Here is a 21,729-nt window from a genome sequence, read left to right as displayed (position 1 = left end):
TTAGAAGAACTCATGTCTAAACTGAGATTTGAAGGAGTTTGGTCAGAGAGAAGAGTGTGGTAAAGAGTGAGCTGTTCCAGAGAGGGTAGAATATGTTAAAATGCTTAAAAGTGAGGCTTGGACCTATTGAAGCTTAAAATTCACTTGACTTTTCAAAGCTTCTTGGCAAGAAGATGTTGGAGAGTTACAGGCTAAATCATGCAAGATATTTTTAGCCATGTTAAAGAGTTTGGAACTTAGCTTTAGTGCAGTGATGAGTCATTGAAGAATTGCGGTAGGAATGACATAATTAGGTTTGCATTTAAAAACGATTTTTTTTTTAATGCAGAAAGTGAATTGGAAGAGCAACAGATTGGAAACAGGAAGATCTATTAAGACATTGTTAAAATTTTCTAGTTTAAAGATATTCATGGCTTGAAATGCTAGAGTAGTAAGAATGGAGAGTAAGATGTATTTGAGATTTTAAGGAAGTAGTATAAGTAGGTCTTACTGATTGATTATTTATATTAATTGGACAAGTAACTTGGAGAGTCAATCAGTTAGACCATTTAGAAAGCTATTACACCAAGTGTGATAGAAAAATACAGTGAATGTTTAAATTAAAAAATTTTACAATAAAATACACATTGCCATTAATCACCTTTAGACTACTACCTCTCACCTAAGATACACTTATTCTTGCCACTTTCTAAAACAATTTGGGAAGTCCTCTTTTGTAAGTGTTTTTAGTTTTCACTACCTTGATTCCTGAATTGATTCAAAACATTTGCCTTTCATGATCATTTTGACTTTGTGGAAGAGTCAGAAGTTGCAATGTGTCAGACCCAGTGAATAAGGTAGATGAGGACATACCAGAATGTTTTTACAAGCCTGCCTTTCTGTTGGATGGCATTTGGGAGCAGCATTCACAGTGCTTTGTGTTACACCAAGTAAAGACACTAAAGAGGACTGTTAGAACTACTTCAGGAAGTAGCAAAAATGATGGGACAAGTGTTTTTGAACTGAGGGAAGTATTTTGAGGGGATTGATTAATGGCAATATGTCTTTTAGCATGATATTTTAAAATTAAAACATTCAATGTATATTTTGATGATACCTCATAATAACAAGTTGAGTGGTGATAATGCTTGGACTAGGTTGTTTGAATTGTAGGTGGTGAAGCATGATCAGATATTTTGAAGTCGTGAGAAATTTGCTGAAGGACTAGGTGTGGTATGTGAAAGAGGTGTTGAGGATGATTCCTATTTTTTCTTTTTGGCTTCAACAACCTAGAGGATGGAGTTCCATTACTGAGATGGAGGTAACTAGGTTTGGAGTTTGGGGAGACTGGAGATTAGGTTTTTCATTTTGCCTGAGATATCATTCATAAACACTTGGTTATTCAGAGTCTGTAGTTAAAGGGAAAAGTCTACTGTGGAGGTTTAAATTTTGGAATTTGTAAGGGCATAGATGTCTAAACTGTTTTGTTTAGGTTACATTTGTTTAAAACGTAGGTACCAGGTACTGCAGAGAATGCACGATCGTGTGTCCGGGCTTATTTTTCTGATCTACATGAAACTCTGTGTCGTCAAGAAGAAATGGCTCTAAGTGTTGTTGATGCTCATGTTCGTGAAAAACTGATTTGGCTCAGGCAGCAACAAGAAGATATGACTATTTTGTTGTCTCAAGTTTCAACTGCCTGCCTCCATTGTGAAAAAACTTTGCAGCAGGTAAGTGCTTTAAACCTTTAAATGCTATAGCCATAGTTGTAAGGTAAAGTAGATAATTACCAGAGATATACACTATTCTATTTCTTTAATTCAGTGACTATTAGAGCTCTTCTGCATGCATTGATACTGTTCTTAGGACATGGTCTGTAACTCCAAATTACTGCATTAACTTTATCAGTGTCCTGTTCTTCATTTAACCACTCCATTGTAAAGCTGTGGATTCTAGGAACCGTTTAACTTCTTATCCTTCAGTAATACCAAGCTTTGTTACTGTTCTTTGCCAAGTATATGCTGTTTTTTTCTGCTTAGAGTGCCTCTCTTTTCTGTTAGTGGAATTTTCCTTTGCCTTCAAGGTTTAGTTCAAATGTTTGCTAATCTTTGGAGCTTTCTCTTCTTTAGGCTTTTTTGGATGCTTGCCAGCATGTACTCCCTTCCTTTGTTCTAATTTGGTGGTTCTTCAGTATTGTAGCAAACTCAAATTTTATGATAGTTGAGGTATTATAAGCAATTTGTTACCCAGTGTGCCAATGATTTGTTTTTTAAAATAAATTAGATTCCATGTTATTCTAACAAAAATATCAGGCTTACACCTTTCTATTTTGGATCTGCTTTCATAAGTGGGAGACATAAAGTTAACTGCTATCGTAGGAATTTTAGAATAGTTACCATTTAACTTATTTTTACTGGTGCACTGCTAATTATTTTATTGAATCAAATTATGGTAGGCTTAACCTTTTACCCTTGTAGAACTTTTTCTCTGAAATATCTAATTATACTTACAAGAATGTGGCCAGTGACCTCATCAGTCTTGAGTTGTTTGGGGTTTAGTCTTTATTTCATTTAATTGTAGCAGTTGATGTGTATGCAGCTTAAGTTGTTTTTTGGCTCCAGTCCTTCTCTTCTTTCATCTGCTTTGTGATGCTGGGACTAGAACTCTATAAACAACTTATCTGTGTAGCTTGCTCCCTGTTAGGTGCTGCCAGTAGGGAACAGTAGAGGAAAGTTGGAAGGCAGGAGGCAGCTTCCTGTGAGTTCCAGTTTGCTTGGGGTTCTGGTGAATGTCCCTCCTTTCCGTTAAGGCACAGTTTCTCAGAGGTCAGAGTTTCAGCTTTATGCAGCCCTGCCTATGAACTTCTGAGTTATAGTAATTCTAATTTTTTCCCTTTATTCCCCAGCCCCGTGGATGTGAGTTATTTCCTGTAGTTGCTACTTCCATCATACCTAACCTTTCAATTATATAGTTAATAATTACACCTACTTAGGTTTTGGGTTTTTGTTGTTTTTTGAGATAGTCTCTTGCTATGTAGTTCAGGCTGGCCTTGAACTCACCACGTGGCTCAGGCTGGCCTCAAACTTGGGGCAATCCTATTGCCTCAGTTTCTTGAGTGCTGGGATTACAGGTGTGTTCCACCAAGCCCATCTGTATTAAGTTTTTATGTTCAAGTAATTGGATTATTTATGTCTTCGAATTTGACCTTGAATGATGTAGAATGCATATTTGCCCTACAAGCTGTTTGTGTGCATCTTATTCATCTTTTTATCTTTAAATTCTGTAGCAATAATTTAATAAACACTTGTTCACCTCATGGTGGGTGATCAAGCACCGCAGCAAAAGCAGAACAGAGTAATATATTAACTCATTTACTTGACTACTTGAGTATTTTCATATCTACTTTATGGGTAAGTATGTTCATATTTACGAAATATTTAAAAGTGCTTTAGAGTTTCTGAAGTATTCTGTCAAAATAACTGGTTATTGTCAGTGATACATTATTCCATTGTATTAATGTACCTAAAATTGTGCCTTGGATTCATTTTTGACATGGAACCATTAGTTTTTTTGTTTTAAAAATTTTAAATTAATACATAATAATTATACATACTTATGGGTCACAATTGCTATTTTGATGTATATGTTGTATGATTATGTCAGGGAAATCAGCATATCCGTTACCTCAACATGTATCATTTCTTTGTGGGAAGAACATTGAACAGAAAGAATTTAAAGAAAGTATATGTCTCTATGTATATCTATATATAACTTTATATCTGAAAGGAATTCAAGTAACTTAACAGCAGAATATCCCCAAATAATCCAATCAAAAGTGGGCAAACATCAGTAATCATAAGGGAAATGCAAATCTTGACTTCAACAAACTATACTTTGCTCATTCCAATTAAAAAGGCTAATATTTAAAAGATAAAGAAAACAAAAGCTTCCCTTGAAGCTACTTCAAAATATACAATATAGATTCAATATCCAGAAATGTAAAAGCCATGTTCTAGAATCTGATTTTTAGTTTGTTTTTGAGACAGGGTTTCACTAAGTGGTTAAGTTGCCTAGTCTGGGCTTGAGTTTGTGATTTTCCTGTTTTAGCCTCTCAGAATACTGGGATTACAGGTGTGTGCCACCATGCCTTGTATAAAATCAGAAACTTTTTGAGCAGCAATGTGACACTGAAAAAGGTTTTGGTTTTGGAGATTTTCAGATATCAGATTTCAGCTGTTAAAATCTATATAAACTAAAATCTGCAAACCCCTGACATCTGAAACAGTTCTAGTCCCACACATTTCAGATGTAGAGTACTCAATCTGTATATTATTGACATCCTGTACTCACTCTGCTGTGTAATAGAGCACAAGAACTCATTTCTCTTACTGTATCTTTTTTTGAGGACTGTGTATTCATGTCTTTCCCCATTGTTCTCTGGATTATTTGGAAATATTTTGCTATTTCCTATAGATTGATTTTCTATTCTGTTGGTTACTTTGTTGTGTGAAAGCTTTTTCATTTGATGTACTTATGTTTGTTTTGTTTTTGTTTCTTGTACTACTTTTGTTTTATACTTCTTGTACCCCAAAATCTTTGCTCACCACTTGCCACACATCCTGACACGTTTCTCATATGTTGTCTTATAGTAGTTTATTTTCCTTGTTTTTGTTCTCTCTCTCTCTTTTTTGTTTTTGTTTGTTTTATGAGACAGGATCTTACTATGTATTTCAGTCTGGCTTTGGAAAAAGGAGGGCGGGGGAAGATAAACCTTTCCAGGTTGTCTCCCTCCTCACCCCTGTATCCCACCGGCTCCAGCCAGGCTTCATCTCCCAACATCTCATTAGCAATTCATCAATAGACTAATCCATTGATGAATGTCACACCTCAATGTCTAGTTACCTCCAAAAGCATCATCTGTGAGTGCATGAGGCTTTGAGGAGACATCTACATATAAACCATACCAAGGTCATACAGAATTATATGTAACGAAGGCCCTGTGAGCCATTGTAAAGATTTCAGCTTTAATGATGGTGAAGGGCCAATCATGCTTGGGCACGAGTGAGTTATTAAAAGGATCACTCTGGCTGATGTATAAAAAACAGAGTGAAGAAGGTTGAAAATATAAAGAAGGAGTTCAACAGGGGACTATTCATAGAATTGTAGGAGAAACATAATAATGGTTTGAATACTGGGTGATAGAAGTGCCTAAATTCTGGATATCTTATAGGTTATGGTGTCAGATTGTATGTGAGGTACGAGGGAGAGAGAAAGCAAGAATAAATTAAAACTTTGTTCTGAGCAACTATAATAAATTTTTTATCAACTAATACAAGTATTAAACAATGAGAAATACATAATACTTCTGTTATAGGGCTTACCTATCCTTGAGAAGTTTTTTGTTTTTCATTTCTTTTTTTGTTGTGCTGAAGTTCAAATCTAGGGTGCTGTACCAGTGACCTGTATCTCTAGCTCAAAGATCATTTTCATATGAAAATTATATTGGTATATGTGTACAATATTCAGGAAATTGGAAAGTACTTTATTTTGAGAGGACCTAGTAATCTAGAGTGAGAGGGAAGCATCACGGTTTGTTTTTTGTCCTTTTTTTACTTTTTATTTTTGGCACCACGGGTTAAACTCGGAACCTTGTGCTTGCTGGGCAGGTGGCAGCATCACTGAGCTAAATCCCCGGCCCTCCTTTTTTAATTTTTTAAACCAATACATATATTGTTCTTTAAACTTTATGAAAGTAGAATAACCATACAGAAGTGTGTACATAGATGTTTGGCTGGGTGAATTTTCAGGTTGATCACCTAGTGTGTAACCACAGACTAAGTAACAAGATTGTCAGTACTTCAGAAGTCTCCTCTGTTATTTGCCTAACCCTGCTAAGGACTTTCTTGCTTTTTTTTTAACTCTTGGTAATAGGAATTGAACCCAGTGCCTTAAGTGTGCTAGGCAAGCGTAGTACTTCAGAAGTCTCCTCTGTTATTTGCCTAACCCTGCTAAGGACTTTCTTGCTTTTTTTTTTAACTCTTGGTAATAGGAATTGAACCCAGTGCCTTAAGTGTGCTAGGCAAGCACTGTACTACTGAGCTACATTCCCAGCCCTTTTTATTTTTGATACAGTGTGTAAGTTACTCACACTGGCCTCAATTTGCATGTTCCGGTCTTATCTTCCCAAGTAGCTGGCATTGGAGATATATGCCAGCACACCTGACTCATGTTTCTGATGTCTGCTGCATATATTACTCTGCTTGTTTTGGTAATTAATATAGATGGAATAATACAGGATGATTTCTCCATGCCATGTCTTCTCCATGTCATGTCTTAGATTACATTATATTTGCAAAAAAATACATATCATCACATTTAGTTGTGTTTTATTCTCTTCATGATATAATGTTTATTTGTGAATATTCCACAATTTATTTATTCATTCTTCTGCTGCTAATAGGTCCTTAAATTTTTATTAGTGTTCACGTATTGTAATTCTAGTCAAATTTACATTTAATAACAATTCTGTAGTGTTGAATGGAACTGTCTTGCAAGTTGGCAATGGTAAGTCTCTATTTCTTTAAGCAACAGTTTATGAGAAATACTGTTGACCCTTTTCTAGGATGACTGTAGAGTTGTTTTGGCAAAACAGGAAATTACAAGATTATTGGAGACATTGCAGAAACAGCAGCAGCAATTTACAGAGGTTGCAGATCATATACAGTTGGATGCCAGCATCCCCGTCACTTTTACAAAGGTAATGTGCCATGCTTTATTTTTAGGTACATTTTCAGACAAATCATAATTGATTTACCTTTCTATATAATCAGCACAAAAATACAACTAAGAAATTAATTACATTTCCCTCCAAGGAGAGCAGGGTTTTAAAAAATATTTTTATAATTTGTACATGTTTATGGGATATATTATGGTAATTCCATACATATATACAATGTTTATTAATCAAATGAATGTAATAAGCATTTCTAAGAAAACTTTATCAGTGGAAAATAGAAAACAATTATATTATGATTTTTCCTGTACTTATCCAATTTAATAAGTGCAAGCTTTTTTATGTCCTATGTTCTTTCTTCCACTTTCTACCTGCAGTATCTAGGATAGTTTGAAGGATATTCTAACATCACATGATTTCACTCCAATATTATATCATCCTATCTATGAAATATTTTACTGTGCATCTCCAAAAGATAAAGATTATTTTTCAAAGATTAAAATCAAACCTAAAAAGTTTAATAGTAATCTCTAATATTTTCACTGATGTTATAAAGTATCCAGTTAATATTCAGATTATCCAGGTTTTTTCTAAACCAGATTAATATTTTTTGAGAAAGAATCTAAACAAGCCCTTACTTGACATTTGGTTGATATATTTAATTTTTTTTTTTATAGTGGATTCCCTTTGATTTACAAACGTTTGTGAGCTCTATTTTCCTTTCTTTTTTAGTGGTAGTTTTAAAATTTAACTTTGTTTTATAATTCTCTGAAATAATTTACAAGGTCTAAAATCAAATCTGCAAAGCAGTGTTCTTTAAGAGGAGACTTAAACTTTTATCCTTGTCCCCTCTGTACTTTTTATTACATAGAAAACTAGAATTTTCTTAGTTTTATTCATTATTTGAAAAAAAAAAGTGAAAAAGTAGAAAAATGTGTTTGTATATTTGTACTCATACTGCCCACATAGAAAAATAGAATTTCTTACACAATTTTCCTATCTTTTCACTTAACTGTACATCCTAAAAAATTGCTGCTTATAATATACAGTGATATTTTTTATTCCTTTATATAGCTACAAGTTACTTTATTTTGAGGATGTTTTGCATTTATTTTGGCAATAAACACATTACAGAACTTTTATCATTTTACTCATTTTTAGGATATACTCAGTATTGTTAAGTACGCTTACATTTTTGTGAAACAGATTTCCAGAAACTTTTTATCTTATAAACCTTAAACTCTGTATTCTCTATAAATAATCAACTCACACTCCCCACCCCACTTTGGCCCTGGTACCTAACATTCTACTTTGTGTTTCTGTGGATTTGATTAATTTAGATACTTCATGTAAGTGGAATAATACCTTATCTATCTTTTTGTGGCAGGCTTTTTTCACTTTGCATAATGTCTCCACAGTTCATTGATGTTGTGGAATGTCTGAGAATTTTACTCCTTTTTTGACTGAATAATATTTCATTGTATATGTATATATCATATTTTGTTTAACCTTTCATCTATTAGTAGAGACTTAAGTTGCTTTCGCTTCTTGGTTATTAAGTGCTGCTTTGAATGTGGGAATACTACAAATATCTCTTTGTGACACTTTCAGTTCTTATGGATATAGAACTGGAAGTGAAGGTAGCAAGTGGATCACCTAGTAGGTCTATTTTTAATTTTTTGAGGAACCATTTTCTATAGTTTTCACACCATATTATAATCCCACCTTTAATGCACAAAGGTTGTCATGTTTCTCTACATTTTTTGTTTTGTTTTATTTTTTATAGAAAAACATTTATTGCTATATTTTAGGCATACGTAGTGAGAACACTCGTAGGGAATTTGCACCTGTACATGATACATCCTGCATCTTTTTCCCATTCTCCCTTTTCCAAGACTCCTCCCCTCTCTATTTACAAAAGCTTTGTTTCCATTCTTCCCATTTTCTCTTTTTTTTCTTGTCCCTTCCTTCCTTTCTCCCCCTCTCATTTCTTGTTCCCCTTCCCATTTGAACATTTTCTTCTAGTTTCTCAATATGTGTTAATACTTTAGTCCTTATTTCCACTTTTGATTTCTCGCACCAGAGAATGTGGTATTTAAACACAGGTGACTGATTTATTTCACTTATGATTATGGTCTCAGGGTTCATCCATTTAGCTATAAATGTCTGAAGCTCATCCTCTTTTTTGGCAGAGTGTACTCCATTGTACAAACAAAACAAAACAAAACAAAACAAAACAAAACAAAACAAAACAAAACAAAATACATCTCTTTTATCCATTCGTCAGTTGGGCATTTCATTTGGGCTGTTTCCAAGATTCAGCTATTATAAACTGTGCTACTAAAAACATGAGTATGCATGTATTGCTGTGGTATGATGCTTTTAGTTCTTGTGGGAAGACACTAAGAATGGGAATAGCTGGGTCAAGAGGAACCTGCAGTTTTAGTTTTTTGAGAATTCTCCAACCTGATTTCCACAGTTGTTACCAGTCTACATTCCTACTAACAGTGAAGAAGGGTTTCTTTTCCCCACATCCCTGCCAGCATTTGTTATTGGTTGAGTTCTTGTTAACAGCCTTTCTTTCTTGAGTAAGATGGAATCTCAGCATTGTTTCAATTTGCATTTCTCGAATGACCAGTGATGTATGAACATTTTTTTTCATGTATTTATGTGCTGTTTCTACTCCTTCACCTGAAAAGTGTCTATTCACTTCAGATGCCTGTTTTTGGATTGAGTCTTTAAATTTAGGGGTCTGATTATTTTGAGTTCTTTATATATAAATAGTCCTTTGTCTGATGAATAGCTGGCAAAATTTTTTCTGACTCTGTGTTGTCTCTTCACTCTGTTGGTGTGCAGCAATGTTTTAATAAGATGAAGTGTCAGTTGTTGATTCTTTATAGTATTTCCTGTGCGCTCTCGGTTTTGTTCATGAAGTCTTTTCCTACTCTTACTGTCCTCAAACCTTCTACTTATTCTCTCTTCTAGCAGCTTGAGTGTCTCTGTTTTAATATTTAGATCTTTGAGCCATTTCAATTTTAGGTGAGTGCATAGTGAAAGATATCCATCTAGTTTCAATTTTCAGCATGTGGAAAGCCAGTTTATCCAGCACCATTTATTAAAGAGGCCATCTTCCTTCCAGTAAAGGTGTTTAGCTCCTTTGTCTAAGATAAGGTGGCTGAGTGTGTCTGGAGTACTTTCTGCATCTTTTTAATCGGTTCCATTGATTCTCAATTCTGTTCCTTTATTAATACCATGCTGTTTTTATTACCATAGTGTTGTTGTATAATTTTACATTAAGGATTGTGATAACTGCTGCCTTGCCTTTGTTGCTCGGAATTGCCTTTGCTCTTCTAGGTCTCTTCTGGTTCCAAATGAAGTTTAGTCTTGTTTTTTCTAATTCTGTGAGATATGTGTTGGGATTTTGATTGGGATTGCATTGAATCTGTATAACAGTTTTGGAAATAAGGTCATTTTCATTATATTGGGTCTTCCTATCCAAGAACAAGGGATATCTTTCTGTTTTCTGATACCCTCTTTGATCTCCTTTTTCAGAGTACTGTAGTTTTCAATGTAGAGGCTTTTTACTTCTTTTGTTATATTGATTCCTAGATATTTCATTTTTCTGGATGCTATTGTGAAAGATGCTGTTTTTCTAATTTCTCTCTCAGTTTGTTATTTGTGTTCAGGAAGGCTATTGATTATTTTGTTTTTGTGCCAGGGATTGAACTCGGAACCTTGAGCTTGTGACACAGGCAGCAGAACCACTGAGCTAAATCCCCAGCCCTACTGAGCTAAATACCCGGCCTGATTTTTGAGTGTTGACTTTGTATTCAGCTATGCCACTGAATTTGGTTATCAAATCTAGAAGTCTTTTGATGGAGTTTTTGGGGTTTTCTATGTAGAGTATCATGTCATCTGCAAATAATGATGATTTAACTTCTTCCTTTCTTCTCATGATTTCTTTCATTTCTTTCTCTTATCTAATTACACTAGCTAATGTTCTCAGAATTGTATTGAATAAGAATAATGATAATGGATACCTTTGTCTTGCTCCTGATTGTTGAGTGAATGCTTTCAATTTTTTCCATTTAATCTGATGTTGGCTGTTGGTTTGTCCTAGATGACTTTTATCAGATTGAGATAAAGACCATCTATACCAATTTTGTGTAGAGGTTTTATCATGAATGAGTTTTGGGCTTTGTGAAACATTTTTTCTGCATCTATTGAGATGATTGTGTGATTTTTGTCCTTGACTCTGTTAATACAGTGTTTTACATTTATTTATTTATTTACATATGTTGAACCACCCCTGTATCCCTAAAATGAATCCAATTTATCATGGTATTTAACTTTCTTGATGATTTGCTGCATTCTGTTTGCTAGTACCTTATTGAGGATTTTTGCATCTATGCTCAGGGATATTTGCTTGTAGTTCTTTCTCTTTTTTTTTCTAGGTACAGGGGATTGAACTTGGGTTCTTGCACTCGCAAGGCAGGCCACCGAACCTCTGAGCTAAATCCCTGGCCCTGTGGTTCTCTTTTTTGGTTGGATCCTTCTCTGGGTAATGCTTGCTTCCAGGAGTGAATTTTGGAGTATTGCTTCCCTTTCAATTTCATTAAAGAGTTTGAGAAGTAGCAACAGTAGGTCTTCTCTAAATTTCTTGTAGAATTCAGCCGTGAATGGGTCAAGGCATGGGCTTTTCTGTGTTGGTAGGGTTTTGTTGTTTGTTTTTTGAGACAGAGTCTCACTATATAGTTGAGACTGACTTGGAACTCATTATGTAGCCCAGGCTGGTCTTGAACTCACAGCGATCCTCCTGCCCCAGCCTCCCGAGTGCTGTGATTATAGGTGTGTGCCACCACACCTGGCTCTTGGTAGGTTTTTTAATTACATCTTCAATATCCTTGGCTGAAAATGATTTGTTTATATTTCCTATATCTTCATTCAGTTTTGGCAATTCATATGTATCTAGGAATTTGTCCATTTCTTTTGTATTTGTTGGATTCATATAAATTTAATAGAATATTTAGGGTTTTCCACATGTAAGAACATGTCATCTGTGAAGAGAATTTTATCTTTTTATTTTGATTTGGATGCCTTTCATTTCTTTCATTATTATTTTTCTTAATTGTACTGGTTAGGACTTCTAGTCTAGTACTGTGCTGAATAGATATTGAAAGAGTGAGCATCTTCATTGTGTTTCTTATCTTAGAAGGAAAGCTATTAGTTTTTCACCATTGTTGGTGATGTTATCTGCAGGCCTATATCATGTTGAGGTAGTTTCATTCTGTTCCTATTTTTATCAAGTAATTTTATCATGAAATCATGTTGGATCTTGTCAAATACCTTTTTTACATTAGTTAAGATGATTATATTGTTCTTGTGTACCATTGTACTAAAATGTTATATTGCATTGATGTTAAGCAGTTTTTGTCTTCTTAGATATAAATCCCATTTAATAATGGTATGTATTCCTTTTAATCTATTGTTGGATTTGATTTACTAGTATTTTGTAGTTTCTTCTATTTGTACCTATGTAAATTTAGTACTATTTTTATCCTTACTTTTAAAAGAGAGAAGTGGGACAGAGAAGCCACAAACCTAAGAATGTTCATTATGTATGTTTATTACAGCATTCTTTATAATATCAAAAAATGAAAAATGATCTAAAATTAAACAGTGGGGAAATGATTAAATAGTGGTCCATGGAATATAATGAAACTAATTAAAAGAAAAAGTCGGTCTGGATGTTGAATCAAACGAATCTATAAACTGTTCAGTGAACACTGATAGTTACACTGTATGGTATTAAGCTTTGATTTTTTCCTTTTTGGTACCAGGGATCTAACTCAGGACCTTGCTCTTGCCAGACAAGTGTGGTACCACCAAGCTACATCCCTGACACTAAGCTTGTTTTTAATAAGCACATTTTTTGTGTGTATGTCAGCCATTGTATGTATAGGAAAATGGGAGGATATTCATTCAGTTGTTAACAGTAGATGTTTCTGGGAGTCGAGAAGCAGTTCGCATTTTTAACTAATTTAGCCTTATTATTGCATAAAAATGTGTTCTTGAAAGATGATTTAGTTGAGTTAGAAAGTCTGAGAAAATTAAGTGGGTATGTGTATGTTGTATCCCATTTATTTCAATTTTTTTTTCTGGTACTGGGAATCAACTCTAAACCTTGAGCTTGCCAGGCAGCCACAGTACCATTGAGCTAAATCTCCACCCTTGTTCCAATTATCTGAAAATAAAGTTGTCAGTTTTACTAAGGACAGATTTAGGCAGGAGGAGAAATTCATCTCCTTGAGAAGATTTAGAGGATTGTGAAATGTTGAGGTATGTATAGGAGATATGGAAATACTAAAGTGTTTTATTAATAAAAGGTGTACATGCCATTATTTTGTAACTGCATATCAAAACATAAAAGTTTTACTGCCGGGTGTGGTGGTGCATGCCTATAATCCCAGCAGTCAGGAGGCTGAGGCAGGAGGATCACTGTGAGTTTGAGGCTAACCTAGGCTACATAGTGGGTTCCAGGTCAGTCTCACCTACATAGTGAGACTCTGTCTCAAAAAAATAAATAAGCTAAATAAATAAATAAAGTTTTAAAAACTTTGAATTATAGGACAATAGAGTTCACATTGGACCCAAAATGGAAATTCGAGTTGTTACATTGGGATTAGATGGTGCTGGAAAAACTACTATTTTGTTTAAGTTAAAACAAGATGAGTTCATGCAGCCCATTCCAACAATTGGTAAGTAAGAATATTGCTTTTTTTTTTTTTTTTAACCTTACTGGATATTTTATAGACAACCCGTAGTTTAAAGCTGTTTTTTTTTTTTTTTTTAACCTTACTGGATATTTTATAGACAAACCGTAGCTTACAGCTGTGTCTTATTTGATACTGATTGTAGTGCAGATGAGCTATTTGCTAGCTGTAAGACACCAGCATTTTAGCAATACAAATGCAAGATTCTGTGGTTATGGGATTAAAATGTGGATGGTGGGATAGTAAAAAGAAATAGAGTATTGATAGGACAGTTACAAGGAATAGAGGATTGGTGACCCTAGGTGAGAGTTAAGCCTGAGTGAAGTAGTAGTGGTACAGAGTTGGCAAGTACACGGATTCCAAGGCCCTAGGGATCCTTGTAGAGGTATAGAGGGCTCACTACCATTAAATGTATACATATCCCATGCAGGATTACGAGTGAAGTTGTTTGGGCTTCAGTATATATTGCTACATGCAGATAATACATGAATCATAATTACAAACAGGGCTGCTTGTATTTGATATGTCATTCATTGTAACATACATACAGTATAAAAATAACTTTTTTTTAAAACAGGTTTTAATGTGGAAACTGTAGAATATAAAAATCTAAAATTCACCATTTGGGATGTAGGTGGAAAACACAAATTAAGACCATTGTGGAAACATTATTACCTTAATACTCAAGGTAAGCAAAAAATGGTATCCTAATTTTTAAAAATTGCAGGATGACAGTTCTTAATAAGTTAATTTAACTAGTAAAATGAATATTTAAACATTGCTTAAATACCTGAATACATATCAGTGATCAGGCCCTTATCTTTAAAAAAATTTATATTGGTAAGCCTAGGATATGTATTTCTGGCTTATGATTAAACCATTATTAATGGTTTAATGTAATGTTTAGGTGATTACACTTACATCTTGGCTGGTATTAATAATTAACATACATTATTAGTATTCAAATGGTTGTGATCAGTGGCAGTAATATAATGGTATAAAGTTGAATCTGTGGATATGCTTTTGTTGTTCAAATTCATTTAAACATTTAGCCCATTATAATCTCTCAGTAGCACCAATACCTAATTTATAATTAGCTATTTTCAGAGGACTTTCAATGGCTTGCTCTTGACCAGAGTGTCTATATGATATATATTCCACTGTGGTACTCTTTTAGTTTGGGCCCTGGATCCCAAGTTTGATCCCCGGTACCAAAAATAAATTAAAAAAGGAGGGTATGTTTGTGCCCAGTTCTAAACTTTTGCCTGTCAGATCCTAACAAGAAACTTAAGTATATAGGTCATCCTGTTTGCCACTTAGAAGAGAGACTAGATAACTTTTACTTTGGAATTTTTGATACTACATTTATTTGTTTTTTATTTTTTGGTACCGGGAATCACACTCATACCTTCCACTTTCCAGGCAGATGCTATACCTCTGAGTTACTTTCATGGCACCTGATAATACATTTAATATGAACCATAAAGCATAGAAAAAATGGATTTTGGAACATGAGCAAGGATTATAAGTCTGGGGATGTTTAGATTACAGAGAGGAATACTTGGAGAGTTAAATACATTGTCATTTATTATTTGAAGATTATCTTTGTAAAGGAAGTATTCAAACAAGTAGCATCAGTAGGTAGACCATGAAAAGCATATTTTCAGTTAAGAGGAAAATAATTAATATACAGTAGCAGTTTTTGATAAAGTGTGGTAAATCCTGTCATAGAAAACTAAGCCTGTGAAGTAATGTGAATTACTCAAGATAATACCATTAATTGTTGGTTATTGTTCCTATCATTAGGTAGGCAGCCTTCATGTGGAAATCGTTGTAGTAAACAAACTCTTGCAATAATATAACAAAGCATTAAATATTAGGTTCATTCACTGAAACCTAAAAAGTGATTAACTGAATTTTTTGGCAGCTGTTGTATTTGTTGTTGATAGCAGTCATAGAGACAGAATAAATGAAGCACACAGTGAACTTGCAAAGTTGTTAACAGAAAAAGAACTCCGAGATGCTTTGCTCCTGATTTTTGCTAACAAACAGGTAACACATGTTATATATTTTAGTAGTTTGTGTATTCTATATCATAAAGCAGCTGAAAAAAATTGAGAATCATTATAGAAGATATTTATAAAGTTTTGTGTATTTTGAATGCATCTGGGTACCTTAAAGTACACAAAAAAAGGTAATTTATGCTCACCATATTGTAGTGTATGTTTGTGAACTCCTGTGAGATTCTAGCACAAAGAAAATTGGAAGTAACTTAGTAATACTAACAAAGCATTATGGGGAATAAGGGGAGAGAGATTGAAAAAGGGTCAGGGTACAGAGGAATAATGAAGGTGAGATCTTTTAAGATTAACAAAAAGGATTTCACTTTAAATTAACAGAGGAGTTGAAATTATGGGTGAGACTGAATGTAAAAGAAAGAACCTTACAGGCGAGAAAATAATAGTGGAGTGTTTTTAGGGAACATCAAAAAGCCCTGTGAGATGCAAGTTAGAGAATTACAAAAAAAATCTAGAATAACAGATGCAGTCACTTTGTGAAGGTCTGATTGAGCTAGACTGAAATTTATGAACAATCATCAGAATGTTTTTGGACAAGTGAATGATGAGACCATATCAGTGTTTTAAGACTAATTTGGGGGGCAGAATGTAATGAATTAGGGCAAAGGAGTAAATAAAATGCAGTCAACTACTAAAATAATTCATGTGACTGTTGATATCCACCATTAGAGGAGAAAGGCAGAAGCAGGCCAAAGAGAATGTATGGAGGTAGATTTGTCAAAAATTTAGTGACAGCGAGAACAAAAGATTGCAAGTACTATATCTGAAGATTCCTAGGTCTTGAACCCAAGCTCCTAGGAGAATGAGAATGCTTTGAAAACATGTAGGAGTTGAGTAGAAGTGAAGTCGAATAGATAGATATCATAGGAGGGGAAGAGTAGGATGAAGAGTAAAACATTTTCTCAACAAATAAAAGGACAAAATTAAGAACTGATATTTATGCTTACATTAGATGACATGCAAATAAGACACCTATCATGTAGTTTATTATTGTTTCATGAGATATGAAGATTCATACACACTGTTGGTGTGGTTGTCAAACAGGCTTTTTTTGGTCTTGGGAATCAAACTCAGAGACTCATGCATGGCAGGCAAGCTCTGTACCACTGAGCCATATCCATAGCCCAAGGCATTTTCTTAGAGGACATTTTGACAATATCTGTCAAAGTTTTGGATGCCTATGCCCTTTTACCCTAAAAATCTACAGTAATCTATCTACAAGTCATTTTGTAAATGTTATGTAAACTCATATATACATACATGTATGAGTGTGTTATATGTATGCATGTAGTCTTTTTCAGTATCCATGGGGACTGGATCCAGGACTTCTTATAGCTTCTAAAATCTTAATACACTCAAGTCCCTTTTATAAAACAGCATAGTATTTGCACGTAAACTACACATACCCTCCTGTATACTTTAAATCTCCTGTCGGTTACTTATAATTCTTAATACAAAGTATATTCTTTTTTTTTTTTTTTTTTTGGTATCGGGAATTGAACTTGGGTCCTTGCACTTGCAAGGCAGACCACCGAACCCCTGAGCTAAATCCCTGGCTATTTTATGTTAATAGTTAAACTTCATTATTAGTATTGATTTTTTCCTTTTCTTTTTCATTATTTTTTGAAACAGTCTTACTGAATAGTTTTAGGCTGGTCTTAAACTCAGTATGTAGCCCAGGCTTGCCTCAAACTCATGACAGTCCTCCTGTCTCACTCTCTAGTGTGTACCACCACATCTGGCTAAACTTTATTTCAGGAAATATTGATAAGTAAAAATCAACTGTATATGCTCAGTACTGATCAGGTTTTTTGGAATATTTTCATTCTGTTGGTTGAATCTGTACATGCAGAAACCATACATATAAAGGGCCAACTGTTTATAAAGATTTTTAGTAGCATGTAAGCATGACTTCTGTAAATATTTGGTGTATGTAGGACTGGTTACATAGATTCTGTTGCATCCACACAATGGAATTCAATTTTCATGTTAATGTAGAAAATCTGCATGTGCTGATAATAGAAAGATATTTATTGGGGATTTAGCTCATTGGTGCTGGGCCTTCCTTGCAAGACCAAGGTCCTGAGTTCGATCCCTGGTATCCCCCGCAAAAAAGATATTTATTTTCATTTGTCTTAAAGTCAACATGTTAAATAAAAAAAATACTGCAAGTTATAGAAAGTCTAAAGTATGTTTATGTTTATGTGCATTAATAGGTATGGAAATTTTCTGGAAAACTATGTAAGAAATTGTTACAGATTATTGCTCCCAAGAAGTAGGAATCAAAGGTGTTTAGAATGGGAAATGTGATAAACTCTTTATTTATGTAAACCCTGTATAAGCCATTTTTAATACTCTGTGTGTTAATTTCTTTTTTTGTAACTGATGTCTTAAAATGACTTAGTATCTTCCACTCAGGTTGCATGGCCTTCACTGATTTCATTGTAAGAGTATTCTTACAAAATATATATATTTACACGCATGCACGCGCGCGCGCGCGCGCACACACACACACACACACACACATTATAGCGAAGACTACTTCTTTTCTGTCACTACTTTGAGGATAATTATTGATGGATGAATCCTGATTTTAACTTTTGTCTAGGTTTTTGTTAGAATGCTATTGATAGATTTCTGTATAAAAATTACAAAAATGATAATTTGGATGGACTGAAAAAAATACACTGTGTATATATGTATTTTTCAGGATGTTGCTGGAGCTCTTTCAGTAGAAGAAATCACTGAACTTCTCAGTCTCCATAAGCTATGCTGTGGCCGCAGCTGGTATATTCAGGGCTGTGATGCTCGAAGTGGTATGGGCCTGTATGAAGGGTTGGACTGGCTCTCACGGCATCTTGTAGCTGCTGGGGTATTGGATGTTGCTTGATTTCAAGTGCCAGTTATTTAGTTTTGTGGTTAAGAGTTATTTTGCACATAGCACATAAAAAATTCTATATCTCAAATACAGTAATTTAAAGATGTGCATAGAAAAGAATCTTGGATTGGGGATGAAGTATGTTATTGTTTTTAAAAATTTACTCTGAAGAAATGTGAATTAACAAAGCAGATTAGATTGGATTAGATTTCTTAGATATACTTTCTCTTTAAAAGTATATTTAAGTTTTCCAGATTATATGTTATCCCATACATTGAGAAAAGAGTTGTCACAGAGAAAGGATAAGTGAAGGTTTTTGTTTTTCCTAGTGAAAAACAGATTCACCAACTGAATGCCTAGTGGAGACTGTACAGAGCAAGGAAGTCATAACTTCTTTAACTTGCCTTTTCACTGAATTTTAGCAGTACTTAGTAATAGACACGGCAGTTGCATAATGAAATAGAAAAACTGCTTTTGGGGTATTAAGATTACTTCAATGTTCAGTATAATAGAACATCTTTAATGCAAAGAACTATAAGCTATAAAGTTAATATTTTATACAATGTTTTATTAAAACTTTTCTCCTAAAGCATTTTGTAAAAAACATAGAGAATGAAATATCTAATTAGGCCTGAATGTCAGAGTAGTACTACTAAATTGAAGTAATTAATAAAACTGTGAAAGTCATTTGATCTTTACCTAGGCTTATTTCCTAGTCCAGAGCTCTAAATTGATTCTTCCATTTCTCAACATATTCTTTTGTTTTAAAATATCCTGTCCTTTGTGGGAGTGACTATAGGTAAAATATAGTCAGTCACACAAAGAACCAATAGTCAGCTTTACATAAAAGAGAACTAAATAGAGAACTGCTTTTACCTTAAAGAGCTGTTGTTCCATACAGCAGGGAACGCCTATTACTTATTTTTAAAATACTTCCCAAAATAAGTGCATTTGTTTGACCAAAAAAAAAAAAAAACCAAAAAACCAAAAAAACCATAATTAAGACTTCATGTCAAAGCCTCATAGTTATTTAAGAGGAAATTCTTATCTACAGAAGGAAACAAAACTTTCATAAAGTTTACATGTTATGCACTGTTGTGAATAAATAAAAAGTGTGCTCTTTACTTTTTCTCCTTTTTACATGATATTCATTGAAGCATGTTTTTATTATATTTAAGTATCTACTTTTCTGTGTTTTTTTATGCTTTAATACTTTCAGATGTTCACTCTTCAGTCTTATTAGTTGAATTGTTATAAGGACAGTGATTTATCTGATGACAAGATGTGACTTAAGTGGCAGTTTTGGTTCACTCTTCAAATTTTTTTTTAAACAATAAATTTAGAAAACAAAGCATTTAAAAGTCCATCAGTGTTATGGGCAACATGTAAATAAGTATAATATTTAGTCCTTTATTTTCAAGTAAAAGGTCATGCTGTTACAAGTAGTTTATGTGCATAAGTGATACTTTGGGATTAAATTATTTAATATTTGACTGATTTCAGTGTAGCTGTGAAAAATAAGAATGGTGTTTCATTTGCCTGTGAGCCGTTGAACTGTTTTCTATACTAGGTGATTTAAAAAAGTATAACATTGACATGTAAACTTGCTTTTCCGTATAAATTTTTGATTTTACTAAACTTTGTAATTCACATTCTTAGCATATAACTGAACAGAATTTTAAAATTTGGCTCAGCCCTGACCATAATATATATATATTGGTAGGGCTTGTGTTTGATTTTTTCTTAAATTTTTTTTCATGCTCCCATTACTATTTGTGGTTGTAATCTTTCACTAATCATTAGTCAAGATTGTGCTACTTTCCCCTGGGAAATGTCAAATTTAAGAATGACAGATGTTTTAAATACAACATATTAAGATTTGCCACCTAGCTCTGAATTTCTGTATATGTCTAAATATTATTGGATGGATTATATAAAGCAGCTGTCTAGTGTATAGCCTTGCTTTACAATTCAGGAATGCTTAAAACCACAGAAGCCATTATTTACTTAACATATATGATCAGTATAGACAGCAATAAAATATTAAAATCATTATAAAGGAGAAGTCCTATCATTATTCTACGTCTGTTTCTTGAACCATGCATCTAGAATTACTGCTATTAAGAAACTTAAAACATCATTAAGGATTAGAGGTGTATACCTAGCATACATGAGGCCCAAGTTTGAACCATGGCACCAAAATTAACAGTTATCATTTGTACTTTCGTTAGGAGAAACAGTGAAACAAAAGGGGAGGGGATTTGATTGTCCTACCAAATTCTAGCTATTTATTTGATGAAGCAAAAATTTACAAATAGTGCATTCTTTGTTAAGAGATCACCTTTAAATAATGCAACTGTGTTACAGAAGTGTTTTGAAGGGAGAGTTACACTTTGTAGTGAGCACTGGTTTTTTAGTTTTCACTGTTTTTTAAATTTTAAAGAACATGGCATTTTAAATGACCATTGTTAGGAGGCCAGGGATGTAGCTCAGTGGCACAGCACCTGCCTGGCAAGAACAAGCCCCTGTGTTTGACTCCCGCTACCAAGAAAGAAAGAAAAAAAAGACCATTAAAAAAAAATGGCTTGAGGTGTTAAGAGTGTAGCTCAGTAGTAATGCACATGCTTAGTGTATGCAAGGCTCTGGGTTTAGATTTTTAATTTTTTTTTTTTTTGGTTTTTTGAGATAGGGTCTCTCTATGTACTTGTGACTGACCTGGAACTCACTATGTAGCCCAGGCTGGTCTCAAACTCACAGCTATCCTCCTGCCTCAGCCTCCCAAGTGCTGGGATTACAGGCGTGCACCACTGCACTCGGCTTGGGTTTAGATTTTTTTAAACGTGGGTGGTGGGGCTTGAAAAACTCAGGTGTAGCTTATAAATATTGATGACTTTATATAACATGCTGGTTTTCAGTTTGTAAAGTGCTAACAGGTAAGAAAATAGGTTGACACTTCCCTAAAAGAGAAGAGATGAAAAGGATTTACAAGTATGAGATTCGACTTTTTATTTTTATTTATTTTATTTTTTGAGAGAGGGTCTTGCTTCGTAGTTCACACTGGTCTTGAACTTGCAGTGACCCTCCTGCCTCAGTCCCTTGAGTGCTGGGATTACAGGTGCACATCATCCTTCCTGGCAGAAGTATTAGTTCTCAACAGTTACAGTAGTGATGAAATCAATGACTTTGAAGTCAGATTTTTCAGCTATATTAGAAGATACAGAGCCAGGTGGCACACACCTGTAATTCGAGCACTCGGGAGGCTGAGGCAGGAGGACTGCTGTGAGTTTG

At 34.1% G+C, this 21,729-nt stretch overlaps 1 protein-coding gene across 1 annotated transcript in view; it reads left to right on the top strand.

Moving 5' to 3' along the window:
* Trim23 (tripartite motif containing 23) overlaps positions 1–21,040 on the top strand; it is a 37,754-nt gene extending 16,714 nt beyond the window's left edge. Inside the window, exons 6-11 of the mRNA XM_010637245.2 lie at positions 1,494–1,709; positions 6,602–6,736; positions 13,341–13,470; positions 14,063–14,173; positions 15,413–15,537; positions 18,274–21,040. Coding sequence (XP_010635547.1) covers positions 1,494–1,709; positions 6,602–6,736; positions 13,341–13,470; positions 14,063–14,173; positions 15,413–15,537; positions 18,274–18,453 — 897 coding nt within the window. The 3' untranslated portion in view covers positions 18,454–21,040. The remainder of the gene's footprint in view (positions 1–1,493; positions 1,710–6,601; positions 6,737–13,340; positions 13,471–14,062; positions 14,174–15,412; positions 15,538–18,273) is intronic.
* The last annotated feature ends 689 nt before the right edge of the window (positions 21,041–21,729 follow it).

Source organism: Fukomys damarensis, unplaced genomic scaffold (assembly GCF_012274545.1).
Source record: "Fukomys damarensis isolate Sample0158 unplaced genomic scaffold, DMR_v1.0_HiC HiC_scaffold_1, whole genome shotgun sequence".
Classification (NCBI taxonomy): Eukaryota; Metazoa; Chordata; class Mammalia; order Rodentia; family Bathyergidae; genus Fukomys; species Fukomys damarensis.
Note: the sequence above shows the minus strand (reverse complement) of the source record. Positions and strands in the feature narration are given on the sequence as shown.